The sequence below is a fragment of the Protopterus annectens genome, chromosome 10.part0, assembly GCF_019279795.1.
Source record: "Protopterus annectens isolate FY-2018-M chromosome 10.part0, PAN1.0, whole genome shotgun sequence".
Lineage (NCBI taxonomy): Eukaryota > Metazoa > Chordata > Ceratodontiformes > Protopteridae > Protopterus > Protopterus annectens.
In genome coordinates this window covers 432,980,247-433,004,785 of record NC_056744.1, presented here as the reverse complement: position 1 = coordinate 433,004,785, position 24,539 = coordinate 432,980,247, and the positions used below count along the sequence as shown (strand labels likewise).

General features: G+C 36.7%; 1 protein-coding gene across 4 annotated transcripts in view; it reads left to right on the top strand.

Moving 5' to 3' along the window:
- The window catches only part of TIE1 (tyrosine kinase with immunoglobulin like and EGF like domains 1), a 521,980-nt gene that overhangs the window by 294,841 nt on the left and 202,600 nt on the right, over positions 1-24,539 (top strand). For 2 of the 4 annotated variants that reach the window (XM_044085330.1, XM_044085328.1), the window contains exon 12: positions 13,116-13,406. The exons of the other annotated variants lie outside the window; for them this stretch is intronic. In XM_044085330.1, coding sequence (XP_043941265.1) covers positions 13,116-13,406 — 291 coding nt within the window. The remainder of the gene's footprint in view (positions 1-13,115; positions 13,407-24,539) is intronic. 4 annotated transcript variants of the gene reach the window in all.

Genomic DNA, 24,539 nt, shown 5'->3' with positions numbered 1-24,539 from the left:
ATAGGTTCATAGGTTCTTAGGTAGGTACTAGGATATCGACCCAGGTGCCTAAGTAAGCCTAGCCAACAAGGTTCCCTGGCTTACTCCACCCAAGAAAGTTAATTACCTGTGCCCCTGTTGAGCAGAGCAACAGAAGTGATCCCGGGGTGTATTTCCTATTTCTAATCCACTCATCAAGATTTTTCTTGAGGAGTGCTAATATGGAACTTTGCTTGACATACATGGGTAACTTGTTCCAGAGTATAGGAAGTCTCTGGGACAGGAATCTATCCCTCCAGCATGTCCTGTTTATTGTGGTGACAAGGTTTAGGTCCCTAGAGCATGTAGCTTGGAGGGATTAGGATTTCTTTAGGTGTAGCATGTCCAACAGCTCTGGGTTTAACATAGCTTTATATGTTAGGCAGAGATCTCTTCGGAGTAGGTGATATACTACAGAGTAAAGCTGTAGTTTTTTGAGACAGTCAGTGTAGGGCATCTGTTTGAGGCCAATAATCCTCTTTGTGAGGTACTTCTGTGGCCTTTCCAGCTGCTGCAGATGTCTTGTGAGGTACATTCCTAAAGGGGTGTTGTACTCTGTAATGGGTCTAATGAGTGCCGAGTAGAGGGGAACAATGTCCTTTTTTTTTCTGGATGAGAACCCTTTTGTGATGAGGTGTGCCACATAGAAGGATTTTCTGACTAATGTGGCAATGTGATTATCAAAGGAGAGACTACTGTCTACCTGGGTCTCAAGGTCTCTTATCACACATTCAGCATTGAGTAGACTGCCATTTATGTGGTAGTTCATGGGTACAGAGTTTTTACCAAAGGGAATGATAATGCTCTTTTTGGCATTGAGCTTGAGGTCATGGCTCTGACACCAGGCATCTGTCTCAGCGAGGCCCTTCTGTAGGATGTCCACATCATTTGGGGACTCGACTATGGCTCCTAGTCTGAAGTCATCTGCAAACTTTGTTAGCCAGAGGCCTTCTGTGTTAGCCTGTACTTCAGAGAAGTAGATACCAAACAGGAGCGGTCCCAGGACTGAACCCTGTGGTACTCCACTTGTCACTGGTTTGAAGTCAGATTTGGAGTCTGCAACTTTTACAGTGTGGGTTCTGTCAGTGAGCCAGTTGGCAACCCATCTTGTGACATAGGGATTTATACCTAGTTTAGTGAGTTTAGCTATAATTCCAGAAGGGGGGATGGTGTTGAAAGTCTTGGCATGGTCAAGATAGGCTGTGTGAACCATCTTACCCTTGTCTATGCCTTTGGTGACTGCCTCAAAGAAGTCGATCAGGTTCAAAAGGCATGATCTGCCTTTCACAAACCTGAACTGGGTGGGGTCCAGAGTTTGGAGGTTACCAATGTCTTTGTTTATGAGTTCCATGATGATACATTCCATGACCTTGCAGACCAGGCTCATCAGGCTAATAGGATGATAGTTCCCAGGATTAGTGGTGGCTCCCCCTTTGTGGAGTGGGATAACTGTTGATGTGCGCCATTCAGTGGGCACAAAGCCTAACATGAGAATATGATTGAACATGGTGCTTAGGTGGGGAGCCACTTCACATTGAAGTTTGTGTAAAATGCAGCCTGGGATGTTGTCCGGTCCCATAGATGCTGTGTTTTTGGTTTTAGAGAGTGCAGCTTTTACCTGCATAGATGTGATTACAGGGACTTATATATTTAAGCACACACTAATCTAAAGACAAATTAATAAGCTACATAAAGTACAAAATAGCATTCATTTGAAATCAAATAATGAAAATAAAATAAAGTAATAACTATAACCCGTGCTTTTATACAGCATTATTGACTTTTGTGCTTTTATACAGCATTATTGACTTTTGTGCTTTTGCTTCTTGCCTGGATTCTGCCTGGTTCATTCCGTTGCTTGTGTATATATTTTATTTTTGCCAGTTATTCTTTAGCAACGGAAGATTTACCTCTTGGGCTGCGGGTTATAGTTATTACTTTATTTTTTATTCTTGTTTTATTATCTGCAACCCGTGAGGACATGGCGACAGAACAACCTTTAACGATCGAGTTGGACTATAACCCTACTAGTAAGGTGAATACTGTGCCACCACCATTCTCAGGGAGGTTCTCTCAGTATATGCTGAGAGACAGGAGCTGCCTGTGGCAGTTTGATTTTCGTATGACTGATGATGACGTCATCAATGAGACCGGGGATTTGGACAGCTTGCAGCACACCATGGAGGATATTGAACTTGATTTCCTTAAACTAAAAAGACTACAAGCACAATGTTTGCACTTTGAATTGTGCCTCGAGAAAAAGATAGTACCTCGAGGACTTTGAGTTCTTAACATGCCAACCCAGGGGTCTCAATACCCTGAGTTATTGGCATGCTGGCAGAAGCTGAACTTAGAGGTAAGTGCCAGCTATATGCATCTACTTATTGATTATTTCAGCCCGGAGGAGTACAGGCTAAGACATTCTTTACAAGAAAAGCAAGATGCACTCATTAAGAAATATCATCATGACGTTTTGACCCCCGTTTTTGAAAGTTTGTTAGATGGTGTAGCCGTATTTGAGCGGAAGCTCGTGCATCAGAAGAAGACTAAAGTTTTGAGGGACATAAATGACTTTCGGAACGGTCATGTCTTTATGTGGCCGCGTACCTGCCATAACAATGAGGACAATTTTGCAAGGAACAATGCAGTTAAAGTTAATGTCAATCGTGCTGCAGATAGCAGCGATTATGGTGCTCCTAACAGACATATGTTGAGTCTGTGGGAGAAATTGTTAGTGATGAACGTATTCATGTTTTAGTCAAAGGGTCTAGCACTAGAGTATTAAGTTCCGCAGAAGTAGCTGGAGACATTGCGGACATGGTGGGTAACCATGCATCTTTTCCTGGCACTACCGAGTCAGGGTTGCAGTCCGACAACCCAGTGCCACTTAGGAGTGTGAATCACATGGGTAGTTTGTACCCAAAAGTTGTTGTGAGCAATTATAACAATAAACGTCAGGATTTAGGCAATGTAGTGAGACCCAAGGATAGAAGTCTTCCTACAGTTGGCATTGAAACCTTTAACATAGCCAGGAATGGTACCATAGATGAACTCCTTTTTCCCCTACCAGTCCGTATGGACAAGGAAGGGGGGGGGTGACCAGTCAGCAGAGGGCGCCACAAGCGCAAATTTTCAGGGGAGCAACATCCGAATCAACCCCTGAAAAAGATGTGGGGGAAGGCTCTGAATCATTATTCCTTAATATCTCGTTACATGAGTTGACATCTGAGGAACGTAGGGTCCTCTGTAAAGGTTTAAATTTGATACCCTCTTGCAAGAGTAAGATGTCTGATACAATCTTAGACTTGAAAGTTTTTTGCAGGAATGTTATGTTACGTCTGATATATGGTGAGTCTGATGTAGGACCTGTTCCCAGTGATGACGTGGGTCATTATTTTAATCTGAAGAAGCCTAGTAGCTTTGTTCCTAGTAATCATCCTTTGGTTGAGGCATACCTTAAACTGACTGAAGAAAATATTCACCATTTTTATGACAATTGTAATAATTTTAGGAAGTACACCCACTACAACCTTACATATTTAGAAAAGTCAGCTCTTAATCAGTTACAAAATAATAGTTCTATTGTAATTTGCCCAGCAGACAAAAGTGGCCTTATAGTTGTCATGGACAGGTCACATTATAGTCAATCCATGACCTTGATGTTAAGTGATGTTAACTTTTATGATAAGATCTCGATCGAGGATGTGCATCATGTTATTTCATCTGTTGGTAATGATATTTTGGACATTTTTTCTGCTCATCTTATCACCGAACAATTATTTACTTTTTTGAAAGTTACTGATCCATTAATTCCATCAATACAAGGTTTGCCCAAAATTCATAAACATGCCACCAATCCTCCTATGAGACCTATTGTGGCTGGAGGAGGGTGGGTTACTGAACCACTCTCCCTGTATGTTGAGAAGTTCTTGAGACCTGTCATCAGTCAGAATCATACAGTTATGAGGGATTCCAAACAGTTTTTGGTGGATTTATATGAAAGTACCAAGGATGTCTTTGACATCAGTGATGTTATTTTTGTTACCTTTGATGTTCAATCATTATTTACCATGATTCCCAATGATCTGGGCATGCAGTATGTGCATGAATATTTATCACTACATAGCGATTATTCTGAGAAATAAGTTGACTTGATTTGTTTTCTCTTGGAGATTATTCTTGAGAACAATGTTTTCACTTTTTGCGATGAGATGTACCTACAGAAACATGGCGTAGCTATGGGCACTTCATGTGCCAATAGCTACACCAATATGTTTCTTGCCCATTGGGAGCTTAATATGTTATTCCCTCTTACACGGTTTAAGGAACATGTGTTATTTTACCGACTTTTGTCGATGATTTGTTTCTGTTATTGCGAGGGTCGCCTGATGACTTGGTACAATTTTATAATGTTATTAATAGTTTAACTGACTGTCTTAAGTTTACTTACAATTGGTCTTATACTCGCATTGAGTTTCTGGACCTTTATATTGAAAAGTTGGATGAGCATACAATTAATACAGGCATACATCGTAAGACATGTCATAGAAATGCCTTCCTTTTTAGGTCCAGCATACACCCTGGTTATATTTTTAGAAATTTAATCAGAGGACAGGGAATTTGGGCCTCTAGGTTGAATCCATCTTCGGATAGTTTCCAGCATGAGCTTGCTGGCTTGCAGAAGAAGTTATTGGACAGGGGGTATACTGCTAGTGAAATTAGCAAACAATGGTCAAACATCGAAGATCTGAGGCTAACCACAGCGAGACCATATTTTGGACCTGCCTTGGAGGCAGATTTTGTCAATAGTCAAAATAACACCATGAATAAAGTTAAAATTCCCCTGTTTTTTACAAGCGACTACAAACAGGTTACTGATCTTTTTGTACAGCACTGGCCATCTTACAAGCTGATGATGACATAGCTAGGATAGTGGGCGATATTCCCAAGTTTAGATTTAAGAATCGTAAAAACTTGAGGAGGCTTTTGTGTTATGACAGGAGTTCTGCCAGTACGACCTTTGTTATGGGGCACACTATGCCATGTGGTACCTGTAATTTTTGTATGTTTATTAATACATCTAATGTTTTCTCTCATCCAGACCTTCGAAAAGAGTTCTTTTTTAAAGCAGAAGCGAACTGCATGACCCCCCATATTGTTTACTTAGCAGAGTGCACAGCCTGTAGTTCTTTTTTATGTTGGCAAAACCAACAGGGTGCTCCATGACAGAATGAGGGAGCATCTATATCATATTAGAAAAATCTCTCTACATAATCCACTTTCAAAGCATGTGTTAGAACAGGGTAACACTCACACTTTTAATTTCAGAGTCATTGAAATTATTCACCCCAGTATTAGAGAAGGTGATATTCTGACACATACTGAGCATAGAGAAACCTGTTGGATTGTTATACTTCGTGCTGACAGAGGAAAAGGCCTTAATGAGAGGGCCTCTATCAAACCTTTATTAAAGAAAAGAAGGTTACATAAATGATTTTTATGACTATATGACACAGGATTTTTTTGTATTTCTCTTTTTTGCATACATATTTATATGTTTATACATTTCTGTTGAGTGTAGTTCATTTAAGAGTATAGCATTATGTAATCATTTATTTACAATGTAGAATATGATGCAGTACATCATTTACCATATATATTTTTATTTTTGTTTCTTGTTATTAGATAGGTTTTAGTTTAGTTATTTTTGTATGCGTTCTTCAGTATTGCTTATTTGTCTGCCTTGCTATTTGAATGAATGAGTACTCATTTGTTTTAGACGAATGATTTAATTAAGTGCCTGCTACTTGCTAATTTCTTAATTGCCTTGAACAGTTTTTGATTGGATGAATTCTTGATAATATGTGTATATATAGTGTGAACTCTTTTCGTTTGTACTTGGTCTGAAGAAGCTCTACTGCGAAAGCGCTTACCGATTTTTTTATTAAACCTGTGGATTATTTTATTACTTGAAGACTCCTTGCCTGGTTTTTGGATTCCTTGCCATGATGAAAGATGAATGATTTTATACAGCATTATTGACTTTTGTGCTTTTGCTTCTTGCCTTGATTCTGCCTGGTTCATTCCGTTGCTTGTGTATATATTTTAATGAAAATAAAATGTTTTACATGAACAAGCAGATAAAGTTTGGTTAAGTCTACACTTATTTAAAATTGGACTAATAATTTTGCAAGCAAAATATCCAAGATCCAGAAGTACATAACAGTTACTTCAAAATGAAGCACACATTTTCTTCCTGGACTGAGACTTACCAAACTATTTCCCCTGAATTAAATTTCCTGAACGATTAATCATAAGCAAATGTTGGGGGATGGGGGGTGCCAAAGCCTTAGGCATTCTCCAGACACATACACAAATGAATACATTCCAAGTCATATTGGGTTTTCCAGTTGTAAAAAATGAAAAGAAAAACATTTCAGCAATCCATCACTCTGCAGACGTTATGCTGTGTCACTTTCGCATTCTGTATTGGCTAAAGAAATGGGGTCTACTGTCTGCTATGAATAATTGTACCTCGTTTAATTGACAAACAATTATTTAAAACCAAAACATCTAAAATAACAAGGTTTCTAAACATAGGAACATTTTTTTGTAGGGGTTAAGCCACATTAAAATCTCTGACATGAGAGCAAGCCTTCCTACCCCCATGACTATATATATGTGTGTGTGTGTGTGTGTGTGTGTGTGTGTGTGTGTGTGTGTGTATATATTTATATATACATATATATATATAAATATATATATATATATATATATATATATATATATATATATATATATATATATATATCGATACCTACTTCAGAAAACAAACCACACTAAATTTAACCCATCCAGCTGGGAGGCTTCGTACCCCAGACCACGCATGTGTAGGCTCCACCCCCACACCCCTCCCTTACTTAATTATACCAACTCCGAGATAGCACTACATTGTGGAAAAGGCCTATTTTTCCGTGTTAAACTTCCGTTTGGTGCTTTTGTCTCAGTTATCTGGGCTTTGGTGTTAAGGTAAGTCGACCTACTGAAGTAGATCTATATCTATCTATATATATATATATATATATATATATATATATATACATACATATATATATATATATATATAAATCCCAATTCCAAGATCAAAGAACGTCAGAAAAGAGGGAGAAAGTGAGGAAAATGCAACACTCACTTTTTCATTCTTATTTTGAGTCTGGCCTCCATGACAGGATGCCATTGATCTTTTAGGTTCAACAATGTCCTGATTGACCAGCTATCCAGCAGGAAACAGTAGGACTCCCTTTGCTCATGCAGCCCAAATAAAGACCCCACAATACTCAACCAAGATGTTAGGAAAAAATTCATGGATATATTCTGCTGTAGCCCTTTATCTATCCGAGATACATCATTCAGTGCCTAATCTAGTAACGTCTGCAGAGCAGTACCATGACCTGACAGACTCTACTGGTATAGTTTTATTGACTGCTCAATAAATATGATTCTGTTAAATTTACAATACCTCAAAATCAGTCCAACACTTATGTACTGAAAGCTGTTTGAATTGTAAACACTTGAATACTTTAAAATGCAATCCACTTCCAAAAGCAGGAAAACTATATAGAATAACTGGTGTAATTTATTCTTAATATTAATGTAAATGTTTGCATATGTATGTGCATACCTTGTACAAGAAATACTCAAGACCTGTCCTGTCGGGCAGTTATAGTACCACATGGCAAACTTGTTGCATTGATAATAGCTGCCTGCATTGCATTTAGCTATGAGTAGACTCTTAAAGGCTATTATAAGAGCTGTCAGCTCATTCCACAATTGTACCCCATAAAGAAAGACTAGGGAGCCCTTCTCACGGCATTACCGTTTTACCAAAACAATATAATTGCGCCTGTTTAAGGCTGTAGTAGAATTTAGATTTAATAAACCTGAATTAATTCTAATATGGAGCATATTGACCTTGTGTCCTTTCCTCAAATTCTGTTGAGTGCAATAAGTAAATGTTGATGTTTCAATAAGAGAATGATCATATAACAACCTGTATGAGAGCCAAATTAGTGGACTGAATGAAAATAAGCTTGTAGTCTGGAACTACAACAGTAATTTTCTGCAATTTAGAAACAGGACCTTCATTTAAAGACCTGTTCATAAAACAGGTAATTGTCTGCATTGATGTTTCTACCGGTGTGCAAGAAACTAGAAGGCAGCCCATCGCATAGTGTAAACTTGCATCCCCTGGATTAGTCAAACAGCCTAGCATCAAGGTTACTAGACAAATCTAAATGGAAATCATTCACTACATTGGCACTTCAGTAACAGTTATCATTAACATGGCATAGTAACATTAATGGTTGAAAGGCTGCTGACCGTTAAATGATAAGCCTATGAGCTGTTACTGATCTGTTCCTTTTCATCTAGAGTTTGATTCCCTCAGCCTCCAGTTGCCTACAATGTAACTATGAGCAAATCAGCTAAACAGACATTGCTCCCAGGTTGCCCCTGGAAAAGGAATTTGTATCTAGTAGGTTTAGCTTGTTAATAAATACAAAAAGTGATTATTCACAGAGTCACTGCTGATTTCTCTTTTATTCATAGTAGTAAAGAACTGATCACCCACAGTCTGAAATAGACTTCCATTATTTAAAATACATTCTTTATCATATCCCCATCTACTCATCTAATGTAAATATCCTACATTACACTACTCAAATAGCATCATCTTCACTCTTACCCATTTCTCCCTTTCGCCTTCTACTGTCCCTCTCTCTCTCTTACTCTTCACTTACCTATGATTTCATCTTCCTTGTATTTCCTTGCACCTCTAACATCTACTCGATTGGGCACTATACACCTCTCTTCTTTTCATTCACCTACTTGCCAGCCTCCATATACTCATCTTGTCTGTTTGACAACATTCTTTTGCTTTAGTGTGTAGTTCATCTCTCTATGGCTTCACTGACAATGTATGCACCAATATCCTTAAAACAATATTGTACTTAATGTTTATGTATAGCTAGACAGTGCCTTAGGGCAATTGATAAACTGAGTTTAGTTCCTCAATGGTCTCCTGGACTGCATGCCTAGTAACTACCTATAAACCTATGAATATATTATGAATATAACGTATAGATACAATGCAACACTGTGCTGCTTTATGTATGTATTTATGTATTGTCTCTGTCTTTAGACAAATACACAGTCAACAAATTCAAATAAAAATAAGGATTAATATCTTTTTTTTTTTTTTTTTTTTTTTAGGGTCAAGTAAGGATAACATAGTTCACAAAAACAAAGATGCAGGACCAGACCATAAAGAAGCTGTGCAACTATTTAATATCTCACACACACACACATACACACACACACACACACACACACACACACACACACTAGTACCTCGGCTTTTCGCCTTTAACGGATAAAGTGTAATTATCACCATCATATCTAAATACATATGCACATTATCACATTATCACATATAAATATATATATATATATATATATATGTATGTGTGTGTGTATATATATATATATATATATATATATATATATATATATATTTATACATGGGTCTACTTCACATTATCAAACAACCAAATGTTCAACTTTCATATGGCCAAGACATATGATTGAACATTTGAATGTTTGAAAATGTGAAAATAAATAAACAAAACAAAAAAACTAAACAGTGCTAGCAGGGGGGCAAGCACCCTTGCACCCCCACACCTCCTGCTGTTTAAATATACCAACTCCAAAATCACACTACATTGCGGTAAAGGGAAATCTTCATGTTCTGCACTCTCATACCATTCGTACTTTTAAAAATTCGATCATATGGTCTTGGCCATATGAAAGTCGAGCTTTTAAAAGTTTGACCATCAGACGGGATCCATATAAATATATATATATATATATATATATATATATATATATATATAGATCTAGGACTATTGAATGAAAGTTCAATAGTCCGAATCCACAATCACTGAACACACTTTAACGAAAGCACTTTCACCCATACCCCCCCTACTTTAATATTCTCACTCCTAGATCGCACTACAATGAGGAAATGGGAATATTCCCTTATCCACACTGTACTACGATCTCCGCAGCAGTCATTCCCCCATGACTCCCTCTAGCTGCAGGCATACTTCCGCGAAAGTGCTTTTTCAGTAAAAAGCATTTTCGTGGAAGTATGCCCGGCTGTTTGTGCTTCGGTGAAAAGTTCCTTCGGGGATCAGTACCGATCCCATATATATATATATATATATATATATATATATATATATATATACATGCATACACACATACATTTCTAAATAAACATATTCTTTTCAACAACATATTGAATACTACTTAATAATATTTTTTTACACTTTTTAACATTTCTTTTGTTCTTTTCAATATTTATATTTTTAATAAGCTAACTATCCTGCTAATTCACCAGCTTCACTTCAAGACTGAGACCCCTGGGAAAAGGTGTCCTGTAATTTAGAATGAATTTACTCTCTAGTTCATTTAACTTCTTAACAATATCTCCCCCTGTTTCTAAAATTGGATGTGCCAATACACTAAAAAATATTGAGACAGTGTTACCCCCATGCCTGTTCACAAAATGATCAACAACCGGACTCTTCGTGTTTTATTGTGAATATCCCTCAAATGTTCCAAAATTCTTACTTTAACAGCTCTTTTAGTTTGCCCTATGTACCACTTAACATTTTCACAACCACAGATCACAATATAAACTATACCACATGAATTACAACTAAATCTACTTCTACAAACAAATTTCCTGCCATTAGGACAAGTACCCAAACTATTCTTAACACAGCTACAAACTTTACAATGTTCACAGGCAAAAACATCAATCAGATCTTTAGGAACATTAGTAAGAGCCATGCTCAACAGTTCTTTCAAATCGATTTTAGAATATGTTTATTTAGAAATGTGTATATATACATATATATATATATATATATATATATATATATATATATATATATATGTGTGTGTGTGTGTGTGTGTGTGTGTGTGTGTGTGTGTGTTTGTTTGTGTGTGCATGCGTGCGTGTGATAATGTGCATATGTATTTAGATATGATGGTGGCACTTTAAGAAAGTTAATTGAGTGTAATTAGTGGGGTTTGAATTTGTTTGATATAAAAAGGGCTGTTTTTTCATTACACTTTATCCGTTGAAGGAGAAAAGCCGAGGTACTAGTGTGTGTAATATTAAAATGTTGCACAGCTTTTTTCTGGTCTAGCCCTGCATCTTTGTTTTTGTGAGTCAAGTAAGGATAACTCTTGAAATCCTTTAATGTATCCCAACTTTCCAGACAAACAATGCACATATATTTTTAATCCTGTACTTCAACAAATCACCTTATACACCTTACCATGTTGTATTCCTTTTAGGCCTAAGGCATTTTGAGCTCTGAAGTAATCCACATATAACTTGCTCTGTTCATCTTTACAAGTCTAAATAAAGCTAACTTATTCAATACAGACCAAAATGTGAACCAACTAGGATGGTGTTACATTAAAGCTGTCCAGTCAACACCATCTTACAATAAAACGGAATCATTCAAAGAACAAGAACCATCACATGAAAAAATACCCTTAGTGGAACCTAATGTTCCTAATTTAACTTTTTTTTTTTTTTTTACATTTGCTAACTTTCCTAGACATGTCTTATATCCTTCATTATATTCTCTCAGGCTTGTCCATGCAAAGACTCTCAGTTACCAATCCCCAACTTGCAAGATTTTTTTTCTTGCAATGTATAGCACTTTACTTTCATCTGCACTCCTGCCTCCCATGAAAATCTTAGGCTTATCAAATAACTGCAACTCACAACACAGAGTTAAGATAGTTATACCTTAAAGTGGTGAAAATGTGGGAAACACTGGAAGAAAAACAGGACTATTTTAGAACCAATACTGTAGTTTCTAGGGTTTGAGAGGTTTTGTATTGACAGCAATATTTAAGTCAAATGATTTCATTTTAACACATTTTTGGTAGAAATGTTTACACATAAGCAAATGCAACTGGTACTTGAAGTTATTTATTTATATATTTATTTATTGATATTTGTTTGTTTCATTACATATTATATTAAGCAACTACTTCTACTCATTTTAAAATTTTAATTGTGAAATACTATATTTATTAAGGAAATCCCAACTTTAAAGCAGACATCCATTTGAATTTGACTTATTATGCTCCTGTCTAAGTAAAATGAATTAGCACTTCCTTTTTCTGGCATGCTCATAGACCCCAGGTTCTGATACCTACTGCCCCCCAACTAATGGCTCATATGCCAAATAGCTGTTGACCCCCTATTTCTGATGTGACTGTTCATTTGATGTGCTCTCCATCTCCAGGGATTAATTGTGTTGCAGCTTACAGACTTCAAGTCAGCTAATAAGTCCTAAGACTTACATTTCAGTACATCTATTATGTTGTAAAAAGCTGGATATGTTTTCTCTGTCCTCTAGCTCTTCTCATTCTGAGCTCTGTTCTTGCAGTGAGCTTGGTGACAGGATGGATGAATGCTTCCTCACATACTCACTCCTAGGGAGCCTACAGCATTATGGCACATTCAAGAGCAGCCAGTAACTTCATCTGCAGCTAGAGCTCCTTGCATCTTCAGTCACTGATGCCTCTGGCTTCCTCCACCTGTCTGTTCCACTGCTACACTGGGAGATAGTCAGTCCTAGTTTGCTAACATTTTTGTTTGCTCATATACGTCCAGTAATTCATACTAAACAGGGAGATTTGGAAGGACTAATTTAAAACGACTTGCTTGTAAAGCATTCAGTTTTTAGTATAATGACAAAACTAATGAAGTGGTTTGAGTGAACATTATATTGTAGCAATAGAAGCAGTGAATTTGTTGCAATCTGATCTGCTGATCTCATAGAGGCCTGCCACTTTTATTTTATTTATATAAACCAGTCAGCAAGTTTCAGAAACTTTCCACTTTGCACCTATCATGCTTAGTGAAATATTTTAAGCTACTTGTGTTCATTAAGGTTGGACACATCTGCTGCTCACAGCCCCATTATGTTCTTTCTTTTACATAGAGCCAACTGTTAAGCCAGTCATAGAAGACATCACTGTAGAGGGTGAGAATTTCATCTATATGAATTGGAATATTCCTGAAATTCCAGTGACAGGAAGTGGCTTCATTGTGCGAAGCTATGGCCCGAACAAAGAGCTGATATATCAGCGGAAGATACCATCTCTAGAAATACGGGCGGAGAAGATCCCTATTATGAAGTACAATGCAGACTACCAACTAGAAGTGCTGATCTACAACTGTGGAAGTCAGGGGCCCCCTTCGGATCCCAAAACCATCCGCATTGACAGCAAAGGTAGAGGCAGATGTATTTCTTTAACCCTTTGCTGTCATTTTTCTCATTGATAATGATTTACCATTCTTGCTAATATCACTTTATGAGAAATCATCTAAAAGCATGCATATTCAGACTATCATTTAATAACCTCTCCAAAAATATTAATATGGCCAATAAAGGTAACATCACTGTGGGTTATGCTTCCAAAAAAGCACAGTTTAGGTCACAGAGAGCAGCTTTGTATTTTGATAACCGTAACTGAATATACTGAAGCATAAAAGGGATACCCAGTGGTATGCTAAGAGAATTTATTAGCTGAATATATGCTGAAACAATGTCATAGTTAACTAAAGTTAACATTTTTTTATCAGCTGTAAAGCTATTCTTATGCTTTAGAGTTGTGTTTTTTTATTTATTTATTTTTTACTTTTTCATTTTCTTTTTCTCAGCAGTGATGCTATATTGCTCTTCAATTGGGTTATTTCATGGACGAGTAAGTAAAGCCACAGTTTCCTTGAGTTTTGATTGGTAGAATGGTGTCAGTTTATGTCTAAACCTTCCAAGTTATGTAAATCATTACAACTCATGAAGGTTTTCACAAGTCCATAGGATCCATTGCCTGTGAGGATGAGGCACTAGCTGGACAGGAGTAGTGAAAGCAATTTGCCTAGAAAATCACATTTCCTGATGAAGCTTTGTTGGTGTTGCTCACTATCAACTTGTACTTATTTAACTGGATTATATCATGCTCAGAGTACCATAAACTACTTTACCACCACTTGATAGACCACTGCAATATGTCTGATTACGTTTAATTCTACAACTAATGCATTTTGTGTAAGATGTTAAGTTCCCATTCACTCACTAGCTATAAAAATAAATGTATGCCCCTTTTCTCATAGTTAGTGAAATTTCCAAGACAATATAATTAGAAGTCAGAATATGGGGACAGTTTGATCATATAAGGGGGGGCAGCAAGGACAGAGTGCCTGCAAAAATGCTTTAAAAAAGCTTCATTAACTTCCATTCTGCAGTGGCCTAGTGAGACAGTGGAACAGTGTGGTTCATAAGGTGGGCATCAGACAGTCAGGCAGTGGTATTGCAAAGATGACCTGTAAAACGGTAAAATAATTTTACTCTAACAAGGACAACAGACTCATATGTACTGCACCGTTGCTAAAAGAGTTGAGTGTTCTGTTAGTAGAATGCTATAAAGAGCCTGTATACATAGAACCCAACAAGTGCTGCATGTACCTTTAAGTATAAAACTAACTATTTGGTTTTCTCATATTAGATGAAATATTTAAAAAAAAGGAATTGTTTAGGCAAACAAGCTGGTGCACTCAACTTAAAGTTTATGTTGTTGTGTAATAGTCATTGAATTTTGGGATGTTTTTGGTTGAATCTGCGATGCTTTTCTCACCCGGCTCTACAGGATTAAACTTGTTCCACTGAGCAGATTTTTAACTAAACACAATGTTATACAACTTTAGACAAAGATAATTTAATTAAAGGGATGCAGAGAGAAAAGCCCTCTGTATGGCAGATGTGAGAGACTTACCCTCCCCTTACTTAAGGTCATTGTTTTGGACCCCTTAAGTGGAATGGGTTCAGTCAGTGAAGAGACAATAAAAAAATACACTGACTACACAAGGCATATTCATTTTAATGTCATCATGGCTTCATTTAGATTAGTTAGTGTGACAGCACTCTATACTAGTGTTTACAAACTTCAAGGGCTGTCACCCTGGGTTGGCAGGCTTGTTTCAGGAGGAGCCCAAGTAAGTCAGAAAATACTGTCCACTTAAAACTTTAGTTATTCAATATTGTTTTTAATTGGATAAGGCTTGGGTGATAATGATACTAGTTAATGAAAAGTGTATTCGGCCAAAATATTGAGAGAGAAGGCTGAAGACTAAGACATGGCACACCAAACAGCTCTCCTGACTTTCAGAAACCCAATCTATCATTAACTAAATGGCAATGAATATGCTGTGTCTGCCTTACTATAACATACTTTTGGAAAGATTAGTTAACACAGACCTCTCCATGAGTATCCTCCTGTGGTTTCACAGTTACACATCCAACTGCTCACAAGCTGTAAGGTGGTCCAATCAGTTATTACCTTCACAGTACGTCACTGTAGAGGTGTTGCAGGTTTTGTTTTATGATAATTTTATTTATAAGTTTTGTGAATACAGTATGCTAATGATCATATACTGTTCAGCCATCCTCATTAGCTCCCTACAAAAATCCTTAACCATCATCGAAACTTACCAGAGTTATACTTGAACTATATGTCTAGAAAACAAAATGCTTGTTGTTCTACCCAATTATTTATCAAAAGCCAGATTCCAATGAATTAAAAAATATATATGAAGCAAACAAAGTTCTATTGGAAGTTTTCCCTTCCTTTAAATTAGTAGGCAATGTCTTTGATATTAACAACACTTTACAAAAGAGTAATCTCAAGCTACATATTCATGTCATGCTCAGCCTTTTATAAAGTCACACACTCATTTAAGCACAACATCCACCTTCCTCCAACCTAAACTGTTATACTGCTCATCTTTTTTTCACAGAGTTTTCTTCTCCCCAGTCCAAGCTCACCTAAATATGTAGCAGAGCTTCAACATTTGCCCCTGGCCATTCTGCCAAAACACATCGCTGCCAAAGTCAGTAACTTACTACAGTTTCACAACAAGCTCATAAGTGTCAACCTACAAAATGCCCAAAAAATTCCATATCAGACTGAAACATGTCCAGCGATAATTCCCCTAATGTCAGGTATTCCACCAACCATATACTTCATTCCTCCAACTACTTCCTAAGCAAGCTAACAGAGGCTGTTAATCATGACAGATACTCATACTTCTGAACTGTAGCAAAAACCTGAAACTCACTGCCACTAACAGTGCACATTCCCTCTAAGACTATATCCTTCAAGCACTTTGTAAAAAATGTATCATCATTCAACATACATCTATCAGAGCCTCCTTACTTTAGGAATCCTCTAAAAAACGGGCCTCAAATTATTATTCTGTTTACAAACAGCTACTAATGATTCAGTGTCACTACATTCCTTTAAAATTGCCCTACTAATCTGTTTTGAAGCCTGCAACTGTGTAAACATCATTGTATGTCACCAAAACCTCTACTGTGCATAGGTAACATATTGACTCAGTATATCTTCTCAAGAATATTATAAATTAATGTGCCATTAATCACTGATGCTGACATGTCTGGAATTTATAATCTATATCTTTTATGTTATACTACAATTGCCAAAATACCTAATTTAAAACAGTCTGTGAATGTCATACTTTAGTGTGTTCAGTCGCTGCCAAATACTTTCATCATTGTATCTGTGTATATAATACATTATTTAGTTAGTTAGTTAGTTAGTTAGTTATTATTAACTGGGTAAATGAACTAATCAATGGAGGTATAACAATAAAAAGAATATACAGTCATTTACAAATATTATCACAGAAATGCACAGCATTTACAAATGTTATAGCAAAAATGCACCAAAATAATGTGGTAGTACAAGTTTGATTTTCATCTGCTGAAGTAAACAGACTTAGTAAATGTAGAATCCATTGTGTTATCCATTGGCTTTGAAACAGAGACATTTAAATTATTTTTTTGTATATGCAACTTTAGTTTCTTCTTAAAATTAGTAACCTCTCTGTGGAACTGCTGTCATTAGGTAGACTGCTCCTAGTGGTTGGGTTTAGCTTACTGAATGCTTTTCATAGTTTGTGAGTGAAAATTGGTTTATTTTTTATTTAATTGTTACTTCTTTCTGTAATATGTTTATACAGAGTTTTCCTCCTTGGGCCTCCACTAAAATGGGCCCTTCCCCATCAGACTGTCCTGGTTACAAATATAAATAAATACACATTTTGTTTAAATCAGGGTTTTCTCTTTTCTCAGCAGTATAATAAAGCCACCAGCAGGTATCTAATTCTATATAGCTGGCATAGTACAAGTGTCTGATTTTACATATTAGCGTATGATCTTCATTTATATTAAACAGCTAAAATAAAAGTATTACAGGCTTCCCTTAATATATCTTGAATCCCTGTTACAGTGACCAACTCCTCAAAACTCACTTGGTTAAGCTCTAAGCAACATAACTTGAAAGGAACAACAGTTCAATGCAAATACACAACATTCATGAACAAAAACAAATGTTCCACCTGTCCCCGATACCTTCCCTAATTTATTATTCTGAACTCATCAGTCACTGCAAATTAAAGAAGGAGCTGTCACTAAAAAGTAATAAAACATGTCTTGGCCTTTCTTTGAGGTGCACCAATCTGTGTAACATTATATATTAAAAGTTGGACCTATAGATATCAAAACACACAGTGAGCAGACAGATTAATGAAACAAAACATTAAGCCATATGAGAGAGAATAAAAACTGAGAGATATTGGCTGAAATACCTGAAGGGAAACCAAATTACAGTCACTTTGCAACTTTTGCATTTGTTCATACTTTTGTGTGCTGAATGCCCTGTTCATCATATGCAGTCACAGTGGTATAAGACTGACAGCATTTACTAGTGGTTATGATAAAGAACATATGAAAACATGTCTTCCTTTCCTTTTTTTTTTTTTTGTATAAATCTTAAGTTTGATTCCTACAACCTCTACATACATACTATGTGATACTAAGTCATATACTTATTAGAGTTCCAGGGCAGCCTTTAGACATGCAGGCTAGCTTTAGAAGAACAAATGAAGTAAATTTCGCAACTAGTTCAGAAAACAAAGATGAAGCAAATTGTGTGTGTGTGTGTGTGTGTGTTTGTGTGTGTGTGTGTGTGTGTGTTAGAGAGAGAGAGAGTTAGTTATAGTATTTGGAGAATAACCCTTCTTTGGGATTTTCATAGACAAAATTACATGCTTTCTCCCCTACAACCCAGGTATACTATATTATCATATTTTCTCTGCACACAGCTCTTCTATACATACATGTAGCAATCACACACCACATCAGTGTTCATATAATGCTCAATTCCCTTTCTAATTTCTTTCATTTTGAAGGCACAAGTAGTGAGAAGAGATATCGAAAGTATATTACTACAACAGCAGTGGGATTCTGTGAAAGAGAGATAAGATTCCTGTAAACTTCAGTACAATTGTATTCTCCTTACACATGTTGCACACATCATGCACACACAGTTACACTGAATGTACATTCCCAGAACATTTCAAGGTGTTTTTTGGTATGCATACAACATTCTACTGAAATGTGCTTATCCCTGTAAAAGTCCTGTGTAGCTTCTTCACAGAAACCAGCAAGGATGGTGTAAGTTATGTGAAACTGAACTGTGTTCCCCTAGACGCAGAAATTATGGATGGTTCAACCCCCACCCCATAATCAAACGTTTCTTCCAGAAACTGGTATGCCATGGACAAAAAAATCGTATTAGCTTGACAAGGACCAGAGAGGTCCTAAGACGACAGTGTTGAGAATTATGCCTGGCAAACCAAGAGCTTCCCTGTGATACTGAATGCAATAAAGTGGGTATTGGGAAATGAGTTAATGAATGAATGACCAATGGAAATATATATGACTTTGACCAGGCAAATCTTACCAAAGTAAGATTGATGCTATGCTATCTGTTACAACATGTAGTATGGCCAAAGAAACATGTAACTATTAGAAATAATTAATGCACACACCAGAGACTGTTTTATTAGTAGAATATTTGAATCAAAGAAAATGTTATAAGGCATTATGAATAAAAAGTAAAATTCTTCACAATTAGTTCCAGAATGCCATTTTAAAGCTACTGGTATTCAAAAGCTCTGAAGCTATACGGATATTGCCATAAACATATTTTGGCCTATATTCCTTACCATTTTAAATGTTTTACATTTAAAAGTTCTAGAAATTTCTGCTTGAAAACTTCTGAGGTTTCCTAAGCACCATGCATCTCTACGCATCTTTGAAGCAATTCAAACAAAAGAGTTTGATGTTTGAAATTAATAATGTGAAATAAGATTACTTTCTTTTTTTTTTCTTTATCCTGAGACAATTTTCTGTAACCTTTTCAGGTATTTCATTCTAGAACGTTATTCCTATTTCCATTTTGATAAATGGATATTTTGGGAATGTGGTATTAGTGCCACATTCTTCTGAAAACTCACAGCATATTAAATAGGAATAACTGAAAAAAAAAATCCCTAAAAGTATTGGAGGTGAAAAAATTTGACATCAGCAGTATAATACCCCGGTTTGAGAATTAATGCTAGTGTACTAGGATTTACTCATATCAAATGATGATATTTCTTTTAGTGAGATGTTTCCCCCACTAGTGAACTAAACTTAACATCCTGATTATATCTTGGAGATTACTCAACAAATGGTACAATGGCTAGTCTGAGCTCAGTGACCTGAGATATGGCATTTTAACAGTTATTTATTAATTTATTTGTTTATTTACTTATGAACATAGGTATGTATGTTTTGTTAACCAAATTTAGCCTGCAGGGCAAGGTGCATTTCAGAGGGACCTAAGGGGAGGAAGGCCCCAAGACAGTATTAAAAAATATGAGATACAAACTTTTCTCATTCCAACAATTAAAGCAAGAAGATTATTACAACTGTAAAAGGGAACTATTAACTAAAATTTCGAGTGAAAGATTATTTAATATTTTGAGACTATCACATAATGTAAATATAATAAAGTTAATATAAGACCACACCTGTTGTTATTTAGTTGTATAATCAAGTTAGACTTTTCCTGATCACAAGGACTTTATCACAGCAGACCTATCTGTCAAGAACTGTTTATTTAAGGACTTTATCACAGCAGACCTATCTGTCAAGAACTGCTTATTTAAGTTGTTACAAAGTCATATCAGTACCTTGGTGCTACGGTGTAACCACCTTAGCCTCTGCCACCCCTTCTTCTTTTACCTCCAATCTTTCCCAGAATTAGCATCTTCTCTAGTGAATCCTATCTTTACAGTATTTACTATCAGACCTTCCACTGAAGGTGAACAAGAGTTTGGACAACATCTTTACAGAAGAACAAGGTCCTTCCTCCATAAGCATTTATATAAACTGGTCTATAATCAGAGTTAATCAATTAGTGCTTCTTAATAAAATCTGACTGCCATGCTAAATAATTACATTCACACTTATTTCTTCCTTAAACAAAGTAATTTGGATATTTCTAATCTTTACCTTTATGTGTCCTCACCAGACCTCCCAACTGTTCCAAATTACTCGTTTTTTACCGAGTTTTGGGGTCCAAATGAAGGGGTGCCACGATTCCCGAGTGGCACCCCTTCATTTCCGATTTTTCTTTTCTTTTTTAAAATTTTCGCGCTGTCGGAGCTGACATCATCACGTGCGCAATGACATCAGCGCCGTCAGGCTACCAGCCAGTTGGAATTGAGCTCAAGGAGCTCGCATCATCATTTCCGGCTTGCTGGCGGTTAAGTTAACAGCAGGAATTAACCATGAAGCTGATACAGCACAGCAACATGGATGAAGCGAGCCCTGAAACAGATGGCAGCAGCATGTGGGGAACAAATCAGAGCATGGGGACATGGATACAGCGAGCCAAATGGATGGCAACAGAGCCGAGATTAATGAATGGCGGCAGCGGGATACAGCCAGCAGCATGAGGAACAGAAGAGGCCGAGCACTACTCAGGGTGTGTGTGTGTGTGTGTGTGTGTGTGTGAAAATGCCCCCATATAATACACTTGGTGGCTAGAGATATTCAGGCTCAAACCCTGTACCTTTAGTACAGGGTAAAAAGAGCCTACTATCTCTAGCCACCACCATTTCTGACTGAGAGCTATGATGAGAAGTAAGAACACTTTTTTTTTTTTTTTGCTAAGAGTTTACAGCTATGATAAGAAGATGACTGAGTTGATAGCTATGATGTGAAGTAAGAACACTTTTTTTTTTTGCTGAGTTTAGAGCTATGATAAGAAGATGACTGAGTTGAGAGCTATGATGAGAAGTAAGAACACTTTTTTTTTTATGCTAAGAGTTTGGAGCTATGATAAGAAGTGAGCACACGATTTGTATTCCCCTATTATTGTTTTTGTGCTAATAGTTCAGAAATATGGTGAGTGAGAAGTGAGAACTGAATTTGTATTCTCCCATTATTGGCTTTGTTGTTCATGTTTTTTGTGTTGAGGTTAAGAGTTATGTTGAGAAGTGAGAAATGAATTCACTAAATAAATGATGGCTATTAAGTTTCGGTCTTCCTATTTTTCAGGTAGCTGCTGATGTGGGATAGTGGTATGTTGTTCTGAATGCAATGCATAGAGTCCTGGGTTCAAAACCTGCCAGTGAAATGCATGATGGTAGTGCAACATTTTATTCTAGCAACTTTACAAAATTATACAAGCAATGTTTAAAATGTGTCCCTGGTTTTTGACCTTTTGTCCCCCCCCCCAAAAAAAATGAAATTGAAAATAAGTGCGAAACGCTGTTCAAGATGCCTATGGCTTACACTACTGTAGTGTCATTCTATTTATAGTGTGGGTGTGGAAGCAGACTTTTATGATGGAAAAGTTCTGAATTGGGCAGTTTTGTCATTATTGGTTCATGTGTTTTGTTTCATTGCCTGCAGTACAGATTACTGGTAAAATGTAACTTCAAACAATAAATTTAAAATGCGCTCTAACATGTGTGTTGTATTATACAAGGAATATAATTTAAAGTCAGGAAGGTGTATAAAGAAAAGAACACATGTATGTTTCTTGTTTTGTGTGCAAGGGGCCAATGATTTTGAAAACAGCCCAAAGGTAATCTTTATCCACCACTGACCAGATGCATTTTCTTTGGATGTGGTGTGGGTTTCAATGCTGTTTCAATGAATGTGAGTTTCAAGGGCAAAGTTTAATGTCAAGCCTATTTTCATTGTGAGACAGTATTGCTTTGTTTACCAGATGATGTCTTTTAGTGTTTCTGCATTGTTGTGCTGTAAAATGTAAAAATAAAATTCAAATCATTGTAGAAGTAAAGCAGTGTTTATGGTAAATGGGGGAAAATAGCCATGTAACAGGACACTGGAATGGCTGCAGGGGGACTCTGGTCTGGTGCCATGTTTTGGTTGTCTGTTCTTCAATTTGCGTTTGAAAGTTGGTATCCCACAATTCCATTGGAGTGGGTGAGGTTACATAATTATGTATGCAAATTAGATGTTAATCAGCATACAGATTTGTACCTATTTTTCATGGGCCTTGTCCAGATTTTTGATATTTCCAGGTTGAGAGGTATGGTCCTCACCCCAGTCGAGTGGTGTTCGAAAGACATGCGTGAATGGGCGTGCCTTCATTGAAGGCTGGGTGTCAAGCTGGCACCTCAGCACAGTAAAAATCTACTGCCAATCATTAGCAGACTGGAGTTCCGCTGTGGCAACCCCTAACCGGGAAAAGCCGAAAGAAGAGCAACCTTTTAATTTTTCTATTTTAATTACATTCACACTCATTTCTTCCTTAGACAAAGTAATTTGAATATTTCTAATCTTTGCTTTTTAATTTTTCTTTTTTTTTTAAATTTTACAACCTTGTTAATTAATTTTGAAATCAGGCTGCCTCAACCTTCTAGTAGGTTACACTTAACACTAACACTTATGCATTTATAATGACCAACTGTAGGTGGTCACATTTCTCTTAGTATTTATATATTCTGATTATAGGTAGTCAACAATCACTCAGTATTTTTACATGCCCACTTTAGATACTCAGGATTCACTCAGTATTTTTACATGACCCCACTGTAGGTAGTCAGGATTCACTCAGTATTTTTAAACACCCACCATACCTCTCAACCTCTTAGCACAATAAATCTGGACAAAGCCTAAAATAATGGGGGGGGGGGGCAAAGGCCCAGAAATAGGAAGAGATTTTAAATATTGCTCTGATAAACTTAAAATTTTACAGAATAACAGGATTTATGTTAGTATGCATTTTCTGAAGGATACGATGTCTGAAACTCAAATGAATGTCATTATTTAGTAACTTCAATCCTCAGTGATTTGCCAGAAAACCACAAATTTTATGAGGCACAGACCACAAATATGAGGCAAAAATCTGTACGTTCTGTGAAAATATGGAAAGCTGAGAGGTATGACGCCCACTGCAGGTAGTCAGGATTCACTCAGTATTTATATATGCCTACTGTAGGTAGTCAGGATTCATTCAGTATTTATACAAGCCTACTGTAGGTAGTCAGGATTTATTCAGTATTTATATACACCAACTGTAGGTAGTCAGGATTCACTCAGTATTTATATACACCTACTGTAGGTAGTCAGGATTCACTCAGTATTTATATACGCCTACTGTAGGTAGTCAGGATTCATTCAGTATTTATATAAGCCTTTTGTAGGTAGTCAGGATTCACTCAGTATTTATATACGCCTACTGTAGGCAGTTAGGATTCCCTCAGTATTTATATACGCCTACTGTAGGTAGTCAGGATTCACTCAATAGTCATATACGCCCAATGCAGGTAGTCAGGATTCACTCAGTATAGACACACCTGTAGGTAATCAGGATTCACTCAGTATTTATACATTCCCACTGTGGGTATTCAGGATTCACTCAGTATTTATAGACACACCCTGTAGGTAGTCAGGATTCCCATAGTATTTATACATGCCCACTGCAGGCAGTCAAGATTCATTCAGTATATATGTGCAGGTAGTCAGGCTTTACTCAGTATTTATACATAATCATTATCGGTAGTCAGAATTCTCTTAGTATGTATACATGCCCACTGTAGGTAGTCAGGATTCTCTCTGTATTTGTGCAGGCCTGCTGCAGGTAGTCATTTTGTTCACTATTTTTTATCATCAGCACTAGGTGGTCTGGCTTTGCTAAATATTTACATAAGATGTGTAGATGGAGGTAGGAGAGAAGGGTCAAGTATTACAAGTAGAAGGAAGGGTGCTGGAGGGAGAATGTCTGAGGGAAGTTACAGGAAAGAATGGAGGAATTACAGAGGTTGTTTATAAGAGGATAGGGGATGGGCAGGACAGGAGAGTTAAGTTGATTTACAAAGCCCAGTTTAGTAACATCTTTAAACATTGCTAGATTTGAATAAGTATTCTCCTGACACACTCTGACAATGACATTCTTTGTATGCCAGAAGTTTTATT